The 23,445-nt window shown below is 42.0% G+C and overlaps 2 protein-coding genes across 2 annotated transcripts; both read right to left on the minus strand.

Annotated features, from left to right (window-relative positions):
• Positions 1–6,084: 6,084 nt before the first annotated feature.
• IL22RA1 (interleukin 22 receptor subunit alpha 1) lies at positions 6,085–13,018 on the minus strand. Its single transcript, XM_063355980.1, has 7 exons — positions 12,838–13,018; positions 10,459–10,591; positions 9,554–9,735; positions 9,197–9,381; positions 8,584–8,719; positions 8,214–8,335; positions 6,085–7,605 (listed from the first exon to the last, which is right to left on the minus strand). The coding sequence occupies exons 1-7, from the start codon at positions 12,878–12,880 to the stop codon at positions 6,577–6,579; spliced, it is 1,830 nt and encodes a 609-aa protein (XP_063212050.1). The 5' UTR covers positions 12,881–13,018; the 3' UTR covers positions 6,085–6,576.
• Positions 13,019–17,448: 4,430 nt separating this feature from the next.
• Positions 17,449–22,619, minus strand: IFNLR1 (interferon lambda receptor 1). Its single transcript, XM_063355847.1, has 7 exons — positions 22,439–22,619; positions 21,626–21,749; positions 21,197–21,378; positions 20,643–20,785; positions 19,948–20,104; positions 19,303–19,424; positions 17,449–19,083 (listed from the first exon to the last, which is right to left on the minus strand). The coding sequence occupies exons 1-7, from the start codon at positions 22,494–22,496 to the stop codon at positions 18,178–18,180; spliced, it is 1,692 nt and encodes a 563-aa protein (XP_063211917.1). The 5' UTR covers positions 22,497–22,619; the 3' UTR covers positions 17,449–18,177.
• Between the last annotated feature and the right edge of the window lie 826 nt (positions 22,620–23,445).

The raw sequence follows: 23,445 nt of genomic DNA on the forward strand, positions 1-23,445 counted from the left end.
AGTCCTTTCAGTGCATCATGAGAGATCAGTTGTTTATTCTTAGGTCTTAGAAAAAGGTTGATAAAAACGTCAAAACATTATCCTTAAAGGAGTGACTCAGTAAACGGCAGGATTTTCCCCAGAGTGACCAGAGAAGCCTTCCCAGAGAGATCCCTCTCCTACAGGTGAAACACGGGGAGCAAACATCAGCGCTCTTGGCTCCCATCCATCTCCTGCATTAGCTGCTGAAGAGCTAGGCTTTGGGAATAAGCAGCGTGCTGCTTTTAGGCACTGACTAATGAGTGGCCATTAAACAGAAGTCAATTTTAAAAGTATATCCCTCCTTATCCCATTTTGTTCTGCAATTGGTTCAGAAATGTACAGCACAATCTTTAAACGGTTCAGATTTTCAAGTTGTAAGATCTTAGGTTACTTTGTAAAAACAACTTTGGAAATGTAATTGTTGCTGAGTAACACTTGTTAAAACATACTTGTAAGTCTTTCCCTAACTCATTTTCCATGATAGAAATTTTCCCTTGACGAATTTTACACCTGGATTTTAGTTTTACTGCTTTCTAATCCTAAAATGATAAAAAATACAAAATCCTCAGCTTTTACTAGTAGTACAATTTTCTGTTAATATAAGCAAATTTCTTAAAAACAGTCCATGGAAAAACACAGTTGTAGGAAAAGCAGAGTTGTTGTGGTAAAGCAAAATATCCCAAAATGCAAATGAAAATATGGAATTATCATGATAATATCTCCTCAGTAGACGTTAACTTCGGAAGAAACAAAGAAATGTTGTCAAGTATAAGAAAAAGAAAATAAAGAAGGCTTTTATAGAAAAATATCTTTGTAATTTCATAGAATACTACTCTCTTCAGGATTATTTCAGCTGCAGAATGACTACTGGGCATCAGATCTTTATTCCCATTTTCATGAATAGTTATTGATCCAGGTTAATTTTTTGCTATATAATGTTTTTTATTTTTCCACGGAAAATTCTCAGTGCTTTATAATCTGGTGTTTATTGTAAACATATAGAGTTCTGGTCTGCTAAAACCTCCACTTTTCAATCCAACTATGTTTTTTTTTCTAAACAGACCAGTAAACCAGAATAGATTCTTGCGAGAAAACATGAAGCAAAACAGTATTTTCATAAGAGCAACACTGGAAAAACAGTAATGACACTTCAAAGCACATACAATCACGAAGCACAGTCTATTTCTGAAGTGCAAGTCAAATAAAGTGATCGTGCAAAATAGCTGATGCTGCTGTAAAGATCTTATAAAATCTTGCTATAAACAGAGTTTATTTACAGATAAACGAAACTCACCCTGTGAAGACTACAGTGAGAGTGCCTGTCCTCGTGAAAGAGAAGGGACAAAGGAGCGTTTCCTTCTCTCTGTTGATGACACTAAGAATGACTCTCCCCAAAAGAATGTTCCCCATGTTTGAGTGCCCATCCTGGAGTCTTAAATATAGCATCCTACCATGCCATCGCAGTGACAATGGGGAGACCCATGCAGGGCTTACGCAGTTGGAGCTGTTTACTGCAATGGCAACTAATCATAAACTCTTTTTCAGATCGGGCAAATTATTGCCTTTGCCAAATGATATAAGGAAAGACAGGTGCCTCCAAAATTCAGGCATCAGAGTATTGGATTATCCTCTGCTCATTTAGGATAGAAGCTCACAAGGCATCTAAAATGAATTATGAATATTTTAATCTCCTCCTGGAATTTCCCTTGGGTTAACATTGCCATTGCTGCATAATAGAGTGAAATCATTTACTTCGACATCTCTTTAGTGAATGCCAGCTCCAGCCAAATTATGTCAGTGTATAATTAGATCAGGAGCTAACAGCAGCTTTTATGTTTTACTTGGCTGCAACTATTACACTTTCCTTATTACAGACAAATGAAGGCTTGCTGCCACAACATGAGGTGAGCTTACACATCCAGCTGCCCATGGTGGTATCTAAGAGTCTGGGGTAGGGTAAAAGAACAGAGATTACTGTTTTTCCATTTATTTGAGATAGCCTTGCAGTTTCAGCATTCAGCATAAACTCTTCCCAGCAATGTGAGAAGCAGGAGGCATTTTTTGTGGTTTCAGAAGGAGAAATGAAGGTTTCAAACTAGTGAAGCTCTGAGGCTGCAATACCAGTTTGTGAACCAGATGTTTTCCAGCAACATTTTGTTAGTTGAAGAGTCAGCACATCAGTAGTGGGCTTCTCAGAGCTGCTAGAAGTCTGTAAAGAGGATATGTAAGAACATAAAATTGCCATACCGGATGAAGGTGAAGGTCTGTTCAGCCCAGTATCCTGTCTCTTGAGAGTGGCTTGTAGCTTTTCCTGAGCTGGACACAATGCTTTATTGCTGCTAATAGTCCTGTCCCTGTTAAATTGCCTGGTTCCTTTTTGAACACTTTCTGATTATGGCCTCCACAAGGCCTCGTGGAAATGAATTCCACCGTCAAATTTGGCACGCTTTGCATCAACCTCCCCACATCAGTAGGATCCATTTCTAGGAAACTTTGTTTGCTTCACCATCCAAACAAAACAAAGCTGAAACCCAGCAGGATCAGCGCTAGAACTACCAAGGACTTCTGTGTTTCAGACATTCCTAAGAAAGCAATAAACAGGTACTACTGGGCAGGCATGACTGCATACATTTTGGTATAAGCTGAGCTGTCAAAGTGAAGGAACACTTTTATTTCATTGGTTTTGAACAATTGCATGACCATTTGAGTACTTTCCTGAATTTTGTGTTGTGAGAAGTAATGAGTAATTATCGTCTACTCTGCTTAATATTAATAACTCCATACATCTTTGTCGTATCAACCCTCTGTTGTATGTTTTAAGAAGAGTCTTAACTTACGCTCTCCTCATATGGATGCTGACCACTTTTGTCACCTTTTTCTTACAAAAATATCTTATAATCATGTCTCACAGCTCTCATTATCTCACTCTGAGAAGAAAGAAGATATATATTGACATTTTAAATCCTCTGAAGCAGCAAGTGTAAGGCCACTGCTTAGCACTGTGATCCAGCTGCTGCAGTTCTGATGCATCAAACCTCCCCATCACTGACAGCAATCCTGTTAGGCCGATGTGATGTCAGAGCTAAGATATAAAGTCAATTTTATCAAGGTCCTTAATATTTTCAGAGATGCCCCTCAGCTCTGCTTCATTCTGTCTCCAGAATTTGGAGCTTTTAATTTGTTCCTTGAGTAAGATTTTCCTCAAAGGGCTTGTTAAAAAATCATGGGTGTTTTTTTATAGTCTTCAAACAGGGCACCTTTCAATGCCAAAACAAATAAATAACAAGGGAGAACATGAGCCTCATCTGCAGCAATGTGTTTTCCTCCCAGTGCAGGGATCCTTGGTGAGCTGCTGGTGTGGGGAGCAGCCAAGTGACAGCTCCCCGATTTAGCTAAGAAGACAAAGAGTAATACTTCGCTATAGGGTTACAGCTGCCACCTGCTCTGCTGATATCCTTGTGACAACTGGAACTGCAATGCTCACCTGTCATCGTCGTGACATCTGCTTAGGAATAAGCACGGTGTTTGTGGCGAGGCGCTTCTAGCTTTTATTATCTAGAGCTATCAAAACTGTTACCTGTAAAAGTCAAGATAAATGAGGAACAGTCTGTTGTTAGATACAGATGGTTTGCGTGGGAAGACCTTTGAAACAATGTTGAAATCCTGCTGTTTATCTGAAAATGTCCTTACGCAGAATGAAAATGAGATGATTAGATCCTACTGTAGCTGTTTGCTGTGTTGCATTTTGAAACAAACAAGCCTATCAATTTGATTATGAAAAGCAATGAAGCGGAAGGTCAGCACATGTTGATGGGGGATGGATGAGCACTTTCCTTGCACAGCTACAATAAAGCTCAGTAGCATCAACATCTGTTTCCAAGCTTTTCCACAGAGAAATAGTTTTAGCAGGGATAATCTTCCTGTTAAATTTAAGAGGTGACTCATGAGACAAGAACTGATCTCCTCCTCCTTAGTATATCGAGGCCTAAAAGATAAATATTGTTTTAGCCATGATGAGAGCAGGAAACTGAGAATATTGCTGTCAGTCACCTCTTTAAGGCATGGCTTACTGAGTCTCTCTCTTGACTGCGTTCCCTATTCATTGCAGTTGCTGCTGTTAGGGCTAGAACAGACGAGGACAGGATGGGACAATAGCTGAGTTGTAAGCCTTTAAGATCATTCCTGCCAAGGCAGCCTTTGAGTGTGGTCAGAGGCAATGTAGCTTATAAAGTGCCTGAAGAAGAGATCAACATCCCAGCTGTGGGACACTTTGCATCTTTAGGCACCTACGTGTATTCTAAAAATCTGGTCCTAGGCTTTCTGTGCCTCAGTTCCCATCTCTCCTCCTGGGGCACCAAGATGATACCTTTATTAAGGGCTGGACATGAATAGACCTTGTGTCAGGGTGTCTGCAGAGGGATGTGAAAAGGCTTTTAAATAGGAAATGTTGTATTTTTTAGCAGCATCTAAAGCTCTCGTAAGGCACCCTTCCCTTCCACACTATGGAGCCCATACTGACCCTCTGCTGAGGGTTATGTTTCACAACATGAGCCAAAATGTTGACATTGTGGCATTTGATTATTGCCTGAGTAGCATCACTGGGAATGTTGTTGACACAAGATATGCAACCCACAGTCAACTCTGAATAAGGTAATTGGTATCACTGGCTTGAAATGCAGCCTGTCCAGGGGAGGTTAGTGGGGCAGAACGTTACCCCTGGGGTCTCACACTCCTTGGAAACAACACAGCTGGGCTGCTGCAACTCCTGTAACTGCAGCGCTTCTGTGTGTCTTGGTTTTGATGTTATAGTTTGGACACAGAGTACAGGAAACAGCTCAAACGACATTCCACAAAACCTTTGATACTGAATGGTATGAAGTGAAGCTCGCACCATGGAAACGTCCTTCCAGGTTGCTGCCCAGACCATACACGTGTTCATACCTTTCATACCCTGTGCCATGACACCTCTTCACCACATCTCGCATTTTGACCTTTTGGCCTCACATGACACAGCCACAGTGCTTTGATCATTATTGGTGCTGGAGTTAAGAGCTGAACCTTTGCCTGTAAAGTTTCTAAGACTATTCCTTTAATCCTTGGTTGAATCATCCAACCCCTTTCCTTCATAAGGCTATGGTTTATTTGCAAAATCACACCAAAGCAAGTGGAGTTTAGCCTAAATCAGCTTCCCTGGACTGAGAAAACACCCAAGTGCGCTTATGGTGAGAACAGATGAGTTTTGCGTCTGGTCAGGCCTTCTCTGGCAGTGCTTTTCAGGTGAGTACTTCCCTATACCATTCAAAGCCTTGCTTATTCCTGTAAATGGTTTCAGTTCTCTAAAACTGATGTCGTCAGACACTCACTCTTTTTTCACTACACCAGTGGAAATCAACAGGCTGAACCATGCTTTCCTCTTAACGAAAAATAATTTCCTCCTCTGTCCCCCAAATAAATACTGTGCATCTTGCTTTTTGTAAAGGTGGAGTGCTAAGGGAATTTGACTCTCAGTTTACACTGGGTTTGGTTCATTCCAGCCCTGGAGGTGGGTTTGCTGGTAACAGGAGCAGAGGAGGCCTCGCTCTGTCATGCGAATGGAGCACGTTCCTCTTCGACAGTGTCAGTGGAGGGTGGGAGGAGGCAGTTCAAGACCTCTGTAGTCTCTTTAGTAGATTACTGAGTGTATGAATTGAGATTAGTGTAAATTGAGATTGAGGGCTGAACTGAGATTAGTGTAAATCCTCACATTTCTACCTACATGGAATGAGATCCTAGCTGCTTCATCCCTGGAGATTTCAAGGGGAGAATGTGTGACTATTTCAGAGAAATGAGCAACAGCTGAGTAATAAGTCAGAACTGGGCCAAGACTGCATTAATCTGTTGCAGAGATGAAAAAGGCTTTATCTTTCTACAGGCATTAAAGAGCACAGCAGGATAGGGGACACAGAGCTTCACAGAACTGCTGCATCAGGAGCTATTACCACAGTTTCAATGACTACTTTAAAGGCAAAGTCCATTTCATGGAAGTAGCCTATTGTTTTGCACAAATCATATATCCAAGGGTAGAGCACCAATATATGTTTAATTCTTTTACTGTGCCATAATATATTTAATTCTTTTACCTCTCCATACATCTGCACTTGAATGTCTTCAAAGGGTGGTTATATCTTGGGCCTGGATTTTTGTTTGTTTTAAAGAGCAAATACAGTTTATGTTGTGAATTTCGCTAAATTTTCAGTAAACTGAATCTGGAATTTGAACTTAAGTCTTAACTCAGCTTTTAAAGTAGTCCAATTCATAATAAATTTTAAGAATATACAAGAAATAAAGGCCTATTATTTAAGTGCAAAGATACAGTATTGCAGCGTACCAAGAAGTAATTTTACCAGTAAAAGTGCCTATCCCCATGACAGAACAATAGAGGAAACAGTCAGACAAGTCTGGGCCGTGTTAATATATCCACGATTAGCTATGCTTATTTGCATTGCACTGTTTGCAGGATAGGCTACTATTTCATGCAAGCAAACACAATCTGGATTTTAATATCATTAAGTCATCCTAATAAAATTCTGTGTTTTCATCCTGATCCCACAGTACTTTTAAGTCCAAATCTTTGAACAGCATAGTGAGAGGAGTGCCATTGTCCTGGTCTGAGATAGTGTTTTGGGACACAATGTTATTCAGTTTTGTGCAGCTTAACTCCTTCATTGCTGCTAACATTTCTGTTTCTTGAGTCTCTGGGAACTGCAGTTTATTTGCAGAATGTGAGAATGAATATGGCAACATCCACCGCTCTGTGTTCTTCTCTCCAGGGAAGTTGTTACCAGTACCGACTGAGAAGAGGAGGGTTCCTGACAGAGGTGACAGTGATTCATCCTCTGGAACATAGTCTGTGTCAACTTTCACTGAAGACAATAACAGTGGCAGTTCTGCTGTCTGCTGTCTATAGCATCCTCCTTGTTCCAGCAAAGACAGTGACAGCTGGGATACATGCACTTTACTTTCCATTCCGTCAGTCCGCAACAGCAGGTGTTGGGTTTGCCCAGGGCTCCCCTGTAGGAGAACTGACTCTCTTTTGTCACTGCTGTTCCACAATGCCAAGTTTGGCCTCTGTTCTTTGTAATCCCAATGGCTGCAGCTCTTGTCCAGCATCTGGGTTATGAGCTTTCCACCAATAGAACTATCTGGAGAAACTTCCTTTAGCATTTCGTTTGGCTGCAAATTCTTCTTGTCAACATAGTCTGTGCCTTCGACACACACCCCATAGGTTAAGGGCAGAATTTTGCTGGACGTGGCCGTAGGAATGCTTTGCTCAGCTATTTGAGGAGCATAACCAGCAGGAGCTGTGCTTGCCAAGCAGGGTGGCTGAGTGGCTAGCTGGAATGTCGGTACGTCTGTCTGTTGCTGATAGGCAGTTTCTGGTGGACGGAAAGACCGTGGTGGCTCCAGGACTCTATCCAAATGTTGGCAGATCTGTGGTAACTGCACTTCAGGGATGAGAAGTGAAGGTTTGGATAAATTAATGGGCTTTATAATATGCTCCACTGTCAGTGTAAGAGGCTGGAATGATGATATCCCTCTGAAGTCCTGTTGAAATAGATAGACAAAGATGAGTAATTAACAAGAAGCTGTGACGTTGAAGGTTTGCTTTAGGGTCTTTAAAATTTTCTTTGAAGAAATATCAGTAAAAGCCAGTAACAACCACCAGGGATATGCTCTGTTGACAAAAGAACTGTTTTTTTTCCTGGGGAATGACCCTTCAGAGGAATACAGACATCTCTCATTATGCATCAGAGAAACTGTACAATCCTAAAATATGAGGAAGAAAAAATCCTGCTTTCATTTTCGTAAAATTTGGCCTAAGGCCTGGAGCACAGATATAGATTGCCCTTAAGCTCATTTAGCAAGCAGAACCAGTGCTCGCTACGGGAGATGAAGGATAAGAAAGAAGGCCCAGGGTTTCAAGAGGAACTAATGATTTAGGATGCCTCAGGTTTTAGCTGATACCTCCTTTAAAGGGGCCCAATTTGTGGGAAGTTCTGAGCACTCGCCTTTAAACTACCAGTAGTCTGTGGTGATTGCCTGGCTTGCTCTTGTCTGCTCATTTGTCCTCCTCAATTAGCAATGCTATTTAAGTGCATGCACGTAGTCCCAGGCATTTTAAAGATTTGCTGCAATGGCTTAAGAACACTTACCAAAGACATCGGCTGCGCACTGTGTTGCTTGACGTATTTATAGATCACATAGCTAATTGAAGCAAACACCAATCCGGCACAGAACGCAAGTGCCACGAAGCAGTAGAGAAGCCATGAGTTGTCTGGTTAGCGGGGAAGAGAATAAGTGGAAAATGTAGCTTCAGAGGGTTGGATTAGAAAAACTGCATGAGATTAGCTAAATGATGTTATAGGTCTAGTCTCATAGGACTACATTTTTAAATTAGGAAAGTCAGTGTTCCTTTGAGATCTTTAGCAAGGCTACGTTATTTTATACCAGCTGAAAATCAGACTCTTTTGTGTATCCAATATCCCAGATGGAGTTTTAAATTAGCAGAGTTAACAGCCTCACCTGCTAGTGTTTTTACCCAAAATACTTGAGCTTTGCTGCTTTTCTGGAGGAGATATATGTATACTGTTCCATTATATTCAGTGTCTGGGTCCAAGTTGGAAACTTCAAATTCTTTGTTGTGCTCATTCTTTGTCCACTATTTAAAATAAAGGCAAATTCTGTATTTTAGAAAGATTAAATGCATACACTTTCTTCAAATCAGATTGCAAAATTCTGCATAAAATTTTGTTTACTAATAAGGTGTTATAGGACTATAACAATCCTGTCTATATGGAATTATAAACATATAAATTGCTTTCTAGTGTTAGTATTATTTAATTTTTGCATTTCAGTTCCTTCAGACTTGAATTAATTAATTTGTTCTCTTTGTTAGTCACCAGTGGTTTTACTTTTTGCTACTCATACAGTACCCTGGGAAACTCCAGTTTCCTTTCCAGAATTTTAGAGGAATGCTTAAAGTTCCTTGTGTCTGCTGAGAGTCAAAGACTCTGAGACTTTCCCTTGCACGTCAGAAATCTCATCCATCATGTATAAACTCTGAGATCCTTATCCATCTTATGTGAAATGTGATTTACAAAAGTCAGTGGGCTTGTGGCCTGAGGTTGTTCTTTACCTTTTGCTGTGTCCTTTGGTTGAATATCGTTAAGTGATAATCAACAGCACCAAATTTGCTATAAATGTCCTCTACGGTTAGCTGGCGGTCATCCTCACCTCTCAGTGGAGTATAGGGGGGCCATATAAGAAACTTTATGGACCGTACATAAGGAATATATTCCACTTTTGGTGCTCCAATAATAGCTAGAAAAGATAGAACAGGCAGTGTCAGCTGTTAAGATTAAAGCTGATACATTATCAGATAATTTATATACATCTTATACACACACCCCAGACTCACTGTAAAGCATTACTTTTGTATGAAGTATGAATCCCTAGCAAGCAGGATTTAATAGATTTCAGCAGCGATACGTACTCTCTTTTCTGGGTTCAAATCTTTCTGAGCGCACCCAGTTGGAGGAGCAGTAGTTCTGGCCGGTGGCCCTCACCCTGGCGTAGTAATGCTCCGTGAAGTTTTCAGTTTCACGAGTGAGATTGCAGAAAGGCTGTGTGATGCTCTGGCACTCGGGCTTGTTAAGCCAGGATTTTTCTCCATACCTTAAGACAAAAAAAGCTTTTAGTCTGTTTTGTAGAACAGATGCAATACAACCCTTCTCCAGAATGATACAAACAGGCTGTTTTGTCAACTCTTCGCAGTTTTTAAATTCATTATTGCAATTAGCAAGTGGTGGCGAATGGAACGGCAGAGAAACTTGCCCTGGACTACAGCCCTTAATCCATTCCCGTTGATGGCTTCTGTATGAATATCACCTCGAGGAAGTGCAATTTATTTCAAGGCAGGCACAGGAGTGTCCTGCGAGTCAGTGACTGCAGGGTTCTTTGCCCAGCTCTGACACTGAATGATCGCATGCAAGTTTGTCACAGTTTGCAAACTTACTCAAAGGCATATAAAACTATTGTCTAGCACTGGTCTGATTCTCTTGGCTCTAATGAGTGACCCAGAGGAAGACAATTGCTATTACCTCTATTTACAGGTGAGGAAACTACAGAATAGAGAGAAGGAATTTGCTGAAGGCAAAGAGCAGCTCAGTAATGGAGTAAAGCTGGCAACCCAAGATATAAAACTATTTGCTTAACTGAGCACCATCTACCAGTTTAGATAATCCTGTCCTTTATTGAGTTGTTTAAGCAGAGCCATTTCTGTAACAGTAAAACAAGCAGCAGAAACAGTAAAATCTACTTTTCTTTCCTGGCCCTTCTTTGTCTGAGAACAGTAGCCCTAAGAACAACAGAACTCCAAAAAGAAGAAACTTCACATACTGTTTATATTGGACATCAAATACAGTGCCAGGGGGAATATCTGCTTCGGTTTCCCATGTCAGGATGTTCTCAAAGTTTGTAGAAGAAAATGCTGCATGTTTCAGACATGATGACCTCTCTGTAGTCACAATGCCTAGGGGAGCAAAGAAACTAGTATTAAAATGCATATTGTGGCATCTCAGCCCTCACATGAATATGGATCCAGTGCTGCTCAGCCTCTTAGTGAACAGAAATATCAGGCATGCCAGTTCCAGTTTGTGAGAGATGGCCTGCAAAGCAGAAGCTTGAAGAGAACAGGAATTCAAACTCTGCACACAGCACTGTATAAGCAATTGTTGACTCATCCCGAAGAAATGTAAGTCAGGAATTTTTACAGAAAGACTTAAAAATCTCAGTCAGAAACAGAATCTTTGAGTTCCTTATCAGATTTCTTTTAAAGCAGTAAAATGGCTGGAAAACTAAGAACAACAACCTGTTTGCAAGGCTAGATTCATGTCTATGAATGTCTCTGCTTTCTGCCCAGACTCAGGGAAGTAATATGGTGAGATCTGTTTCACATCACTGAAGATGTGATTGTCAGTAACCTCTCACACTCCATGTTTTATGGGACAGAGACTGCCTGTACAGAGGGACATGCGACGAACTGATGGCTGGACTCTGATCTGGGTGTGCCAGGGTAAAGGCAAACAACTCAGCTCTGCTTTCTGAACCCTTCCTCAGGGAGGAAGGGTTCTGGCTTTGGTAAGCAGAAATGACAAACATGCCCCTGGTCTGAGCTGCCTCGGTAAAGCAGAACACCACCATGATCCACCTACAGCAAACTGGCTATGAGCAGGCAGTGCAGAAGAGCGTCCTAGAGACTTGGCGCTCTCGTGTCATGAGAATACACAGTGTAAAATGTTCTCAAGGCTGATTCACAACACCTTCTAACTTGGAGAGTAACCTTCAGAATTGATAAGCTCTGTACACTTGAATTACAGACACATCCTCAAAGACAGATAATCTATACATTACTAAACTCTTGGTTTGCAATATCAATAATCACCTTGAACTTGTGTGGGCTTCAGCCTGCACTTGCTGAAAATGAACGGTCCCATTATGGTGCTTGCAAATGGACCCTCAACATGAGTGATCCCCCCGCCTCACCACCCCCGTCCCCGAAAAAATGGTGTGATAAGCAAGTAAAAGTTTTACAGATGGGAAAACTGAGGACCAGAATGGGGGTGACGGGGTGACTTGGACAAGATCACAGTGAGCAGTTGTGGCAGAGCAGGGACTAAACCACGCCAGTTCCTGGATCCTCGCTCCAAGCTTTCTCTCCAGCTGCCTTCATGGAGAACTGGGTGCCGGCAATTAAAACTAGCCTGCTATATAAGGAGAATTAGGCATAAATCCTAATTCTATAGATTCAGTTCTCTGCCTTGCTGTGTACGGCATTTTGGCAGGGAAGCAATGCAGAAATGGATTGCAGTCCAGTCCAAATTTTGCCCTGACCTCATCAGCAGTTCAACACTTGCCTCGGCTCTTGCAAGGCTCCGTGCAATCTTCCTGGTGAGGCAGAAATACAGCAGCCAGTATAAGGTGGGTGGGTTTCCCTGTCTGGGCACCATGAAAACTGAGTCACAAATACTCTGATCATATCAGAAGTAGGAAATCTGTCTTCCCACATTTATCCATAATAAAACACAGTTATGCAAAGCAGCGTCACACAAGCACAGTCAAGTGTGGACAGGGAAGAACCAGGATGTTTCACAGTGTGAAAGTCCCTCTGTTTTAGAAGTTTCTGAAGGCGCCTTCCCTATATATATCGTATATCGATATATATATATCCCTATATATATAGTATAAGATCATGGACACAAGTGTAGATGAATGATAAGGTTGTTTGCTGAAAAGCTGGCATTTGAAACCAGCAAATTTATCCTTGGTTCACCCAGGAGTGAGTTTGCCACACAAGGAGTAGTATTAAATGGCTTTTAGCAATACGTTATTTGTTTGTACCTCTTTTAAAATCAGAGCTGTTCTTGTAGTCATTTATGTCTCCACCTAAGACACAGGGGGACTGATTCAAAGCCCTCTGAAGTCAATGAATATCTTTTACTCCTGTAGGATTTGGGTTATAACACATCAGTGGCAAATACTTTGAAGTGAAGGAATCTTTCCTTCTCCCTACTAATCCTCAAAGCACTGAGCACATCAACAGTACTTTGAAAACAGTAAACGGAGAGAGCAAAACCCAAGAGAGCTTTTGAACAACCTCAGACAAGAGCTTATTCTTTAGGTCTTTTTTCAGTACACATGATTGAACTACCTCCCTTACTACAGGATCAAACAGAAACAACCCCTATCAGTGATAGGAAAGGAGAAGTCAGGACTTACCGATCACTGAAAATGCAGCCAAGACGATCAGAAATTGCTTCATGAATAACTATGCAAGCTGGGCTGGGAGAATAGGCAGTTGTTGATCCTGTGTGCAGGTGAATCACCTTTAACAAGAGCTAAATTCTTGTTTGTGAGGCCAGGTTGGATTTGTTGCTCAGTAACAGGCTGCAGAGCTACTATCCCGCCTGCATTCAGATCTGAGATCACCAGCTAAAGGTGTGTGCGCATGTGTAAGAGAGAACGTAAGAGTGACAACAGGAGTGCCTCTGCCCTTCTGAGTGTGCACACCTAACTGTACAAAGGTGCACAAGCCAGAGGCTTAGAAAATCCCCAGCTTTTGAAAGAGCGCCAAATACCATTTTGCTGATAAAGAGCTTCCTGCCTGAAAGCCCTCACTGAGGTTTCTCAGTTTTGGGGCTTGCTTTTCTGGTCAGGTAACTTTGACTTGTTAAAACTCTAGAAATTAAAACTTAAGTGCTGTGCTTCTGGTTGGTTTTATAACTCCTGCAAGCAAGACACCTATTCCCTTAAGAAATACCTTCAAATACTTTCTTAAAATGAAAGTCAGCCAGATCACTAGTTTTTAAGTGCATTTATTGTTCATACTGGCCTTGAACGGGAGCCAAGTGACTAGCATGGAGCACTGCTGCATACAGGGCAGAGCACAAGCTCCTCAAGTCTGCCATAACTCTGCACTACCAGGTGGCTGCAGAGTTTCTCTCATTTGACGCAGAAATGAGGTAGCCTTTCCGTAGGAGGAGTACGTCCCATGGCTTTTGTCAGAGGCCACCGTAGACCTACAGTTTATTTTTGTTGCTGCTTATAATAGAAGGCTCTGTTCTGAGTATCATGAATGCCATGTGGGAGTTCGTATGAAATCTAAACAAGAAAGAGATATAGTTCCTTTTCCATTTCATATGAAATCTAAACAAGAAAGAGATATAGTTCCTTTTCCATAGGGTTCTTAGTTTTTTAGCGTGTTGTTAAGTTACATTTTCAGGCTTTTCTCAGAAGAGGGAGAGACATTACCTTCTTTGGTTAAAAGTGAAAACTAACTGCCTGTGTCCAGCAGTTGTGGATTTAGAACCACCAGATGTGTGTAACATCTGAAGAACTAGAGCTGCACACTGCTTATTTTACCCAAGATGTCCTAAGCAGAGAAAACTTCACGCATACATGCTGCATCTGAAGCTCAGGAAACTCCCTTAGCCACTGCTTTTGAATTTTTATAGTGTGGCTATATAATTATATATATAGCTATATATATATATATAGTGTATATATACATTCCCTTGACTATCCATATCCCTATCCCAGCGGTAACCTCCATGGTTTATTTCTCTGGCTTACTTTATCTCAGGGTCACAGCTGTTCACAAAATGGGGAAGTCCTGTCCTCAATGCCCAGTTTTGCCTAAGACTAACTGGACCATTGCATAAAGCTGAGGTTGCACCAAAGCAAAACCAACTGGACTGTCTGTCTGAGCACTGAGAACTATTCAAATTATGATCGCTTCAGCCCTAGTAAAACTTTAACAGAAATATCTGCCCTATACCACATAGGACAACTGTGCATTAGACAAATTCCTTATGAGCAGTGCTTTTATATTTTCTAGAGCCTATTTAAAGCTCCTAAGTGCCAGATTTTTTTCTTATTATTACAAGTCAGCCACACCTACAGCCAATTTAATCAAACTACAAACCGTGTGTGCTTCTGAAGCTGATCTTTAAGGTCTCTCCCAACCCAAACCATTCCATGATTCTGTGATTCTATGGTCCTATGATTCTACTTTCACTATTCAATCCTTGTGGCCAAACATGTGATAGAAATTACTTCCCCTTCTGCTTAACTCTTCACCTCATGGATTTTCTGTTCCTGAAGCTGTTTCTATTCCCTGCCCTTTTTCGGTATTAACAGGGCTTTATGCTTCAAACCATGCCATGATGCATAGCTGTCATTTTGTCTTTCTCATCTCACTTAGACAAATGCAGATGCCTCACAGGTTTATTAAACAAGACACACCTGTCCACCAGTATGGCCTACATCTAATTAAGTACAACTCTTTGTTAGGGTGTTTCCTGAATAGCTTGATGAAGTATTTCCTTTTTTTTTTCCTTCCCTCACGTCACTGCCTCATGCTTCTGCTGTGTGATGACCCATGGTAGGGCAGAGGTGCATTTCTACCCTTATTTCTAGAGAGACGTTTCCTTTTGAATAGCCCGGGAAACACCTCTCTGAATCTTTAGGTACCTGAACATCTCCAAAAGTCTGGTTCCAAGTTTAAAATTAAACACTTGGCTTTCCAACTTCCAAACTGTAGAGCCTGAGCCTATGTCAGAAGGTAGTTCCTAAGGCCAAATACAGCCTGAGAGGTTTGTAACACAGATTTTCCATAGAACTCTGCTTATAACTTGGCACAGCTGGGGAAAGAGGAGAAGAATCTTGCATGCCAGAGCTTTGTGCAGATAGTAGATTAAGGCCAAAAGGTCAAGGCAGGGCTCAGGCTGCAGAGTCCCACTCTGTAAGGACTGCATGAAGCCTAGTAGCTGCTGGTCCAGGGATGCAGGAGATTTGATTCCAGCTCTTCCACTTATCCAGTAGATGAGCAATGTCCAGGCTTTTTTGGTTGACTGGGTCGTATCTCTTCCAATGAGAGGGGAGAGCTGCTTTTTTCATTACATAGCTACAAACTACAACTGTTAAGTAAGGTGTAAGATATGGACCAATTGCTCTGGAAGAGGGAGCATGGTGCTCTGGCTGTCCCTGACCCTTTTGCAAATGAAAGCAGATCACAAGCCCTGGTGAAAGAAAACATGTAGGAGCCGGATGCTGCCTCCACCAGTACAGCTCACCTGGTCTGCGGTCTTTCCCCTTTTCCTGAGGAAACCTGGACAAGACAAAGCACTGATCCCAGGTCCTGTTTGCAGAGCAGTGGCATGTCAAAATAATTTTGTAGATGTTGCACAACTTCACAGGTTCCTGTAACTCAAAGCCTGTGGGTTTTTCCTTGATTGCACAAGAAAATGGGTGGTGATTATATTTGGATGAGCTATATCTTTCTAAATGAACTGGAGGGATTACAATACACGATGTACTTAAGGACACTTTGTGGAGGACAGGTAAGAAAAAAAAGGAAAATCCTAGTTGATGAATCTTTTCTCCCACCTCCTGTTTGTACTTTAATTAGTACATCTTGCTTTCCTCTTTCAAAGCACTTCCCAACCCCTCCTATCACCCCTGACGTCTTTCCAATATTGTTCTCCTGATTCTCTGAAGATGTCAGTTTTAATACCCTCCATCAATACCCTTCCAACATGTGAGACAACGCTCTCTGAATGCAGAGAATAGCTGTTGTGTGTCTCCCTCTTTCTTTTAACGCTTTGCTTTTCTGCATGTCCTTTCACTGGAATAAAATGGGAGAGTATGTTTCTGTGAGATGTGAAGAGTGCAAATTGAAAATACACCAAAAAGGACAGTATTGCCCAGTCAAGGGAGCTCTTATCTCTCCAGTGCCTTTTGCTGGTCAACTTCTGATTTGATGCTTTGGACAGGTTGGAGATCTGGGCAGAGAGAAACCTTATGAAGTTCAACAAGGGCAAGTGTAGGGTGCTGCACCTGGGGAGGAACAACCCCATGCACCAGTACAGGTTGGGTGCTGACCTGCTGGAGAGCAGCTCTGTGGAAAGAGACCTGGGAGTCCTGGTGGACAACAGGATGACCATGAGCCAGCAATGTGCCCTTGTGGCCAAGAAGGCCAATGGCATCCTGGGGTGCATCAAGAGGAGCGTGGCCAGCAGGTCAAGGGAGGTCATCCTCCCCCTCTACTCTGCCTTGGTGAGGCCGCACCTGGAGTACTGTGTCCAGTTCTGGGCTCCCCGGTTCAAGAGGGACAGGGAACTGCTGGAAAGGGTGCAGCGGAGGGCTACAAAGATGATTAGGGGACTGGAACACCTCTCTTATGAGGAAAGGCTGAGGGATTTGGGTCTCTTCAGTATGGAAAAAAGACGTCTGAGGGGTGACCTTATCAACGCTTATAAATACTTAAAGGGTGGGTGTCAGGACAATGGGGCGAGGCTCTTTTCAGTGGTGCCTGGGGACAGGACAAGAGGCAATGGGCACAAACTGGAACATAGGAAGTTCCACCTAAACATGAGGAGGAACTTCTTTACCCTGAGGGTGGCAGAGCACTGGAACAGGCTGCCCAGAGAGGTGGTGGAGTCTCCAACTCTGGAGACATTCAAAACCCACCTGGACGTGTTCCTGTGTAACCTGCTCTAGGTGACCCTGCTCTGGCAGGGGGGTTGGACTAGATGATCTCCAGAGGTCCCTTCCAACCCTATGATTCTATGACTCTATGATTCTATGACTATGCTCAGAGAGATGGTCACAGTCCTGGTCTTTCAGTGGCCCAGAGTGCCCTGGCTAGGAAGTCTCATAGGATTCCACTCAAACCAAAGTATTGGGAAGCCCATGATGGGTCCTGTTTTAAAATGTTACGTTTTCCAGGATAAGCTACAGTCACCTTTGTAGTTCTGGGAAACATAAAAACACGCACACAAGGAGTTATATAGCAAAATATTATTGCCTCTGCATAAAGAAGCTCTCAGACATTCTGCACAGCAGGGGGAATTTCGGCTTCAATAAGTATATTTGTATATAAAAAAATAATAAATAAACATGCTTCACATTTATCCCTTTGACTTTAGTTCACTGTGTTGAAACACGGAAGGTGATCTCTGTAGGCTGAGGTAGAGTTCTTTTCATCCCACAAAAAGCAAAGGTTGTTAAATGTCTCTGTAAGGTACTTCCAGTCAAGCGGGGGTGCAATTTTGCAGTTATAGAGAAGCAAATGTAATGTTAGTGGTTCATCCCAGCTCAAATTCAACATGCAGGCACAACACTCCGCGTTTTCAGAACCCAGCTGATGGTTTCACCCAGGTTCAGGTTGTGTTTTTGCAGTCTTAGAGGTGGTCTTGCCTTTTGTAACTCACATGTAAAAGTTACTTTGCTCTGAAGTCTCAAGTGAGCACAAGGCACTACAAGGCACTCCAGGAGGTATCGCTACATGCCTGACCCCTGGCTGGCTCATACCACAGCCTTAACACCCTGTCACAGCTGTACTTGTACAGAGGAATGGTCAACATACATTAGTTACCTAGCAGTAAAAATACATCTTTTGTGTCCCTTGACAGGCCAGACATCAATAGAAAAAACTCTAGGTGAATAAATACAAAAGCACCACTACCAGTTATTTGCCCTTGTTCTTGTTTAGGTATCCTTGCCCGGATATGTTCAGGTCTCTATTTTCCAGGCACACCGCAGAACTGGTAGGGTACTCTAGCTCCTTCCCATGTAATGTGTGTGCTCGTAGCCTTTGAATTTAAACTTTTGATCATATTTTGCCTCCATATTTGAAGTCTCAAATGCATCACTTGGCACTGCGGATGCAAGAGGTGTCCCTTCTGTAAAATTATCGCTGTCAGAGTCACTTGCAATACCTTCATCTTCTGCCACCTGTAATGTCTGAAAGGAAATGAGCAGTCCAGTATTGGGATCCTTACTGAGCTGTGAGATCTCACCAGTCCGGACATGTAGATCAGCTATTGCTTTCTGGTAATATTTGGTTAAAAGATGAGCCTTCTTATGCAGATAGTGTTCATTGTCTGCGAGTTTGTCACAAATCCTCTCCATCGGTGTTTGAAGCGGGGTCATTTCCAGGCATTCATCCCTGTCTGTATCATGTTCCCTAGAATCTGAGAATCTCACATCAGTGAGGGATATTCTTCCCAAAGAGGAGCTGTGAGAAAGGGATGCCTTCTCATTTCCTTGGGATCCTGAGGTGTCCACCTCATTTTTTGTCATTGGAAGGAACGAGAAACCCAAGGTACTTAGGTCAAGCACAGATTCACTATCCACAGAGAGACCTCCAGTTCCAGAGTCCAAGCTAGTTTCCCCCTCAGCTGTTCTGGATGGTTGACAGTTGAGATGTCTCTTTGGAAACTGAGGCATTTCAGTGTATGGGATGAAAGTACTGCTGTCTTCTTCTTCCTCCTCCTCCTCCTCCTCCGATGATGATGATGATAGGAAAGAAGCCATCCATGGTAGGTTGTTTCTTGTTAAAGTTTTGTTTGTCTTCCTTTGTGACATTGGCTTCTCTGTGCAGATGAGATAGTCCCTGAAGAATTCCTTTTCACTGGGCTCACAGTGAAAGGCTGGTCCAGTGGCTTTTACATGAGATAAATCCTACCAGGGAAAAGAAACAAGACACACACAGATCAGTGAGTTAGTGATGCTTTTTAAAGAAAAGTTTGGATATAGGTCATGCCAGAATGAAAGCTTACTTATAATGGGACTTATGAATGCAAAACTGAGAAGCGCAGAACTCCCCCACTCCTCCCCAGTTACACTCAGAAAATCAGCAAGACTTTGAGCCAGGATGGGACCCCAGGATTTGGGCCATACCAAAGCATGAGGCATCTTCTTTAGCTTCGCATTTAGTTTCAACAAGAAGATGAAGAAGGCACTTGTCAGAAAGAGGACGAACACAGGGATTGCGGCATAAAATGTGAATTTCCATTCCACTGCTGAAAAAGAAAAAGACAAAAATAATCTCCTGCTGGTGGTATATTTTATAGTAATAATTGGCTTTTATACTCAGCTTTTCTTTCAGAAATCTCAGGAAATGTTAGGCTCAAGATCCTTATTTTTACAAATGCAGAGAAAGGATAACAGACTTGCCTAGGATCAGACTCTAAGTCAGAATTACAGCCACAAATGAATGTTGATACCAGACAGTGCCTTACTTGGAGCAGGTAAAAAATGAGGCTTTATTTGCGTAATTTTCATTTTTGAATATTCCCAAAATTTCATTGTGAGCATAACTCAGGTACAATATTTCAGTATTTTCAGAAATTATTTCACGGCTGGATTTTTTTAATGAAAATGTTTCTACAGAAAGCAGGAACCTTTCAGGAGAAAATCCAACCAGTCTATTTAACAGGAAGCCCTTTTTTTGTTGTTGTTGAAAAGCTGATTTTGGTGGAAATCTTTGACTTGCCCTAATCCTGTTTGATGTCTCACGACATTCTTTTCTCAGCAGGGCCATACCTTTGTGGTTTAATAGCACACACAGTGGTTGGGAGAATTTGCTGTACTTGAAGTCAATGCTTTGGAAGGAAGATCTGGCACTTAAACAGTAGTTGCCTCTAAGTGCAGTGGTGTCGATAGTCACTGTATTCTTCCTAAAGTTCTGTTCGTATTGCTTCTGTTTGAAAACAAAAAGAACAAAGGGTTGGAAATATGGTCTTTCATTATTTGAGTGGTGTTTCTCTACCTTTTTAGCCCATGATTCTCTTCATCGTGTTGTGTGGCTCCAGTGGTTGGAAGGTGCATGGAGAGGCACTTCATGTCTTGCTTGCTGTTTGTAGCAAGCACCTCTCCCAGGGCTTATGGATTCTAGGGTGGGATTTCCAGCTGGTGCTGTGCTCTGTTCTGCCATGGCACGCTGTTGGCAGTACCTGAACTAGTTGTTTTAAACCTCAGATATTGCCCTGTTATGCTGACTGTAGTGTAGCCTCCCCATCGCATCTTCCTGATAAAAATAGGGAACTACCAATAAAATAAGGATGCACACACACATTCATCTACTTTTTTTTCTCTGGCTTTCATTTAACCTTGGTTTGGGCATTTAATTTTCTCCAGGCCCTGGATCCAGTCCCTCCCTGCCCAGAAATTTGAAACTATTTCAAGTCAAGTTGGACATTGTTCCTCTGTTTCATCTAAGAAGTGCCACTTTTACTGACCTTGTCTTCAGATCCAGCTTCCCAAAGGTTCAAGTCATACATCCAAGATAAACTCTCCACACAGGTGGCCAAAGGGAAGGAGGCATTCACGTGAATTAAGTTCTCCCTGACGTTCACGTTTAGCACTGGGGGAGCCAGTTGCACTGTAATTGAGTGACCAGACATAAGAATAGAGCTTGCTTGCGTCTTAGCTTCATAGAAGTAATGCTTTTCTGTGACCGATCTACACTTCTAACTGTTATCTTGTGATAGACATGAAGAAAGGAGGAAGGGAAAGGAATAACTCTTTTTTATCTAACATATCTCCACTGGTATGTGGGAAGCTTGAAGTTGGGTTGTTCACTGAGAACATTGATGAGCAAATTCTGACACTTGCTACAAAATATATTTTCAGATGATCATGGCTCGTTGTTTGCGCTCACTCAAAACTCTGTCATTCGTAAAGCTGCTTGTTACTGTTTCTCTTTCTGTGGTGCCTAGTCTACTCATTTGCTCATGCCAACATTGTTGTTGAGACGTCCTTTCATCCAGGCTGTAACCTAATAGGCACTCACCATCCAAATGGTATTCCTTGAATTGTGATTCTACCCATGGCGACTGGAATGCTCCAGAAACAGCTTTTACTCGAGCCTGGACTTTAACAAAGAAGTTTGGAAGCACACAAGTTAGATTGCAGGAGGTTCTGTGAATATTTTTGCAATGAGGAACCTTTATCCATTTGTCCATGCGTTCCTGGCTAAAAGAAGAAACAAGCATACCATAATATTAAACATGCTGTTTTGTTATAATTTATAGAGCAAGAGAAGGAAGTGTTTTGGAGGATGGGTACCAAATCTTGCTCAGAGCTTGGAGCACTTTTCAGATGGGTAAGGATTGATTTTGGTGAAAGGATGCAGCCAGGTCACTGGTCATAATGAACACTGATTAATATTCATGCATGGATGTATACTGTGCCATACTCTCAATCCTTTTTAAGCACTTACCTTTTATACCTCACAGTGTATGTCACATCTGGTGGAGAGCCTTCTCCTGGAGTCCATGTCAAAATCATGTCAAAATCCTTTGACAGTAGGGTAACATTTTGAGGAGAGGGAAGTTGATTATGACCTGATTGAAAGGGGAAATTACGTGAATGATTTAAAATATCTTTAGGCATAGAAAATATCACCTGGTTTTGACCAGGGTGACTTCAAACTTTGGGACAGAGCAGCTCAGTTTGTTTAAGACTGGAAATTGGCTATGGAAGCAGGTATGGCTGTGATGTAGTTGTGTTTTCCTCATCTCTTATAAAACATCATCTCAATAGCTTTTAGAATTGGGACCTTCATTTATGTGAACCATCCTATTCTGTAGTTTTGAGCGGCTTCCCCAGGGTTCTCCCTGGATTTCAGTGTGACCTGGTTTACAATCCCACAAACTCCAATCTGCCTCCCTTGTGCTCCCACCTTGTGGCGCCTGGATGAGGCAGACACCGCTGGCTCCGACCTCTCATTCGATCCCAGATCTTCTAAGGCAGATCCTACCATGAATGCAGCGAGATGCAGCACACAGGTTTGCCACTTGTACTTTCTTGGTACTTACTGTTTCTGGCAGGTAAATATGTACATCACTAGCCTTCAACAAGACACATTCTATGGACAGATTTTAAATTGCCATTTCTGTACAGTGGAATATTTCATTTATGTGAATAATTCCCATTTAAACTGCTTAAAATTTATCTATATATTTCTTTCCTCCTACAAGCAAAGCCACATAGCATAACAAAAGGAAAAGTAACAAAGACAGCTGTACTGTACCTCTAGTCTGCCGCAGGAAGCACAGTGCCATCAGAACTCTGACTCTCCAGGTAGACATGCCGAAGCAAAACTTTTCCACTTGAAATATATTTCTGTTCTTGCTACCTTTTCATCGTGTTGTTTTCTTGTATTAAGTTGTCTGAATTACAGAGGAGCATACAATTAATGAATGCACACATGCGCACAGTCTCACTTCCTGGTTCGGCACAAATATAGCACTGCACATTGAACTGGGAAAGAAGCAGAGGTGAGAGTGATTTTGATGAAAGAAAAATACTGTAAAGATTGCAGTACTACGCCCTCCAGTGTAACTTAATTGATCTCTGCACAGGCTACGTGCAAAAGGAACACAGGAAAACAGTCTGAGCCTTACCTTGTGAGGCACCTCATGAGAAAATTGACCTTTGGAATTTCCCTATGTGGCTGTGAAATATTAATAGAAATCAAATAAGGTTTTACTGCATGATATATCTGATAATAACCTAGCAATAATAAAAATAGTAATCAATCTGTGATATTATGATAGTCTTGTGTTTACAAGAGATCAATGTTTTTCTTTATGTTACCAGGTTAAGAATGTTTTTCAGAAGTTAGGGAATTACTCCACTTTACAGATGGGGGAAATAAAGTGCAGAAATGGGACAGGGATCTGCTCCATGCACAGTGTGGCCGAGTGAAAGAAGACCTGTATCCTTTTGATAAATCCTGTGGCTTTGTTGAATGCCAGTGCTGCAATTTCCTTATACCTTAGTTACCACTTATCAATTATTTGTCATCAACCCAAAAATATGAGTCAATATCAGAATGAGTTGCCAGGACCAGCACACAGATTGTTCTTGGCCTCTGCACTGCCTGATTGATGGGCACATTGGCTGTTGGCCTTGGCATTTGCAGCTATGAAACTCTCAAGGTGTTTGTGCTTTCAGCGCATGGTACCTTCAAACTCCAGAGCTCTCCAGGGGCAAAGCTCAGTTCCGAAGTTGCTGCTGTATGTTACAGCCTCACAC

The sequence above is a fragment of the Chroicocephalus ridibundus genome, chromosome 19, assembly GCF_963924245.1.
Source record: "Chroicocephalus ridibundus chromosome 19, bChrRid1.1, whole genome shotgun sequence".
Taxonomy (NCBI): Eukaryota; Metazoa; Chordata; class Aves; order Charadriiformes; family Laridae; genus Chroicocephalus; species Chroicocephalus ridibundus.

Excerpts from the sequence above, each read along its gene's own strand:
- IFNLR1 (XM_063355847.1), bottom strand. The coding sequence starts at position 22,496 with ATGTCTACCTGGAGAGTCAGAGTTCTGATGGCACTGTGCTTCCTGCGG. Across the intron at positions 20,786-21,196 it reads CAAGGAATACCATTTGGATG|TGCAACTGGCTCCCCCAGTG; the intron begins GTGAGTGCCTAT and ends ACTCAATTACAG. Across the intron at positions 19,425-19,947 it reads TGTGCTATTAAACCACAAAG|CAGTGGAATGGAAATTCACA; the intron begins GTATGGCCCTGC and ends TTTCTTTTTCAG.
- IL22RA1 (XM_063355980.1), bottom strand. The coding sequence starts at position 12,880 with ATGAAGCAATTTCTGATCGTCTTGGCTGCATTTTCAGTGATCG. Across the intron at positions 10,592-12,837 it reads GGCTGCATTTTCAGTGATCG|GCATTGTGACTACAGAGAGG; the intron begins GTAAGTCCTGAC and ends TTGCTCCCCTAG. Across the intron at positions 9,736-10,458 it reads TTTGATGTCCAATATAAACA|GTATGGAGAAAAATCCTGGC; the intron begins GTATGTGAAGTT and ends TTTTGTCTTAAG.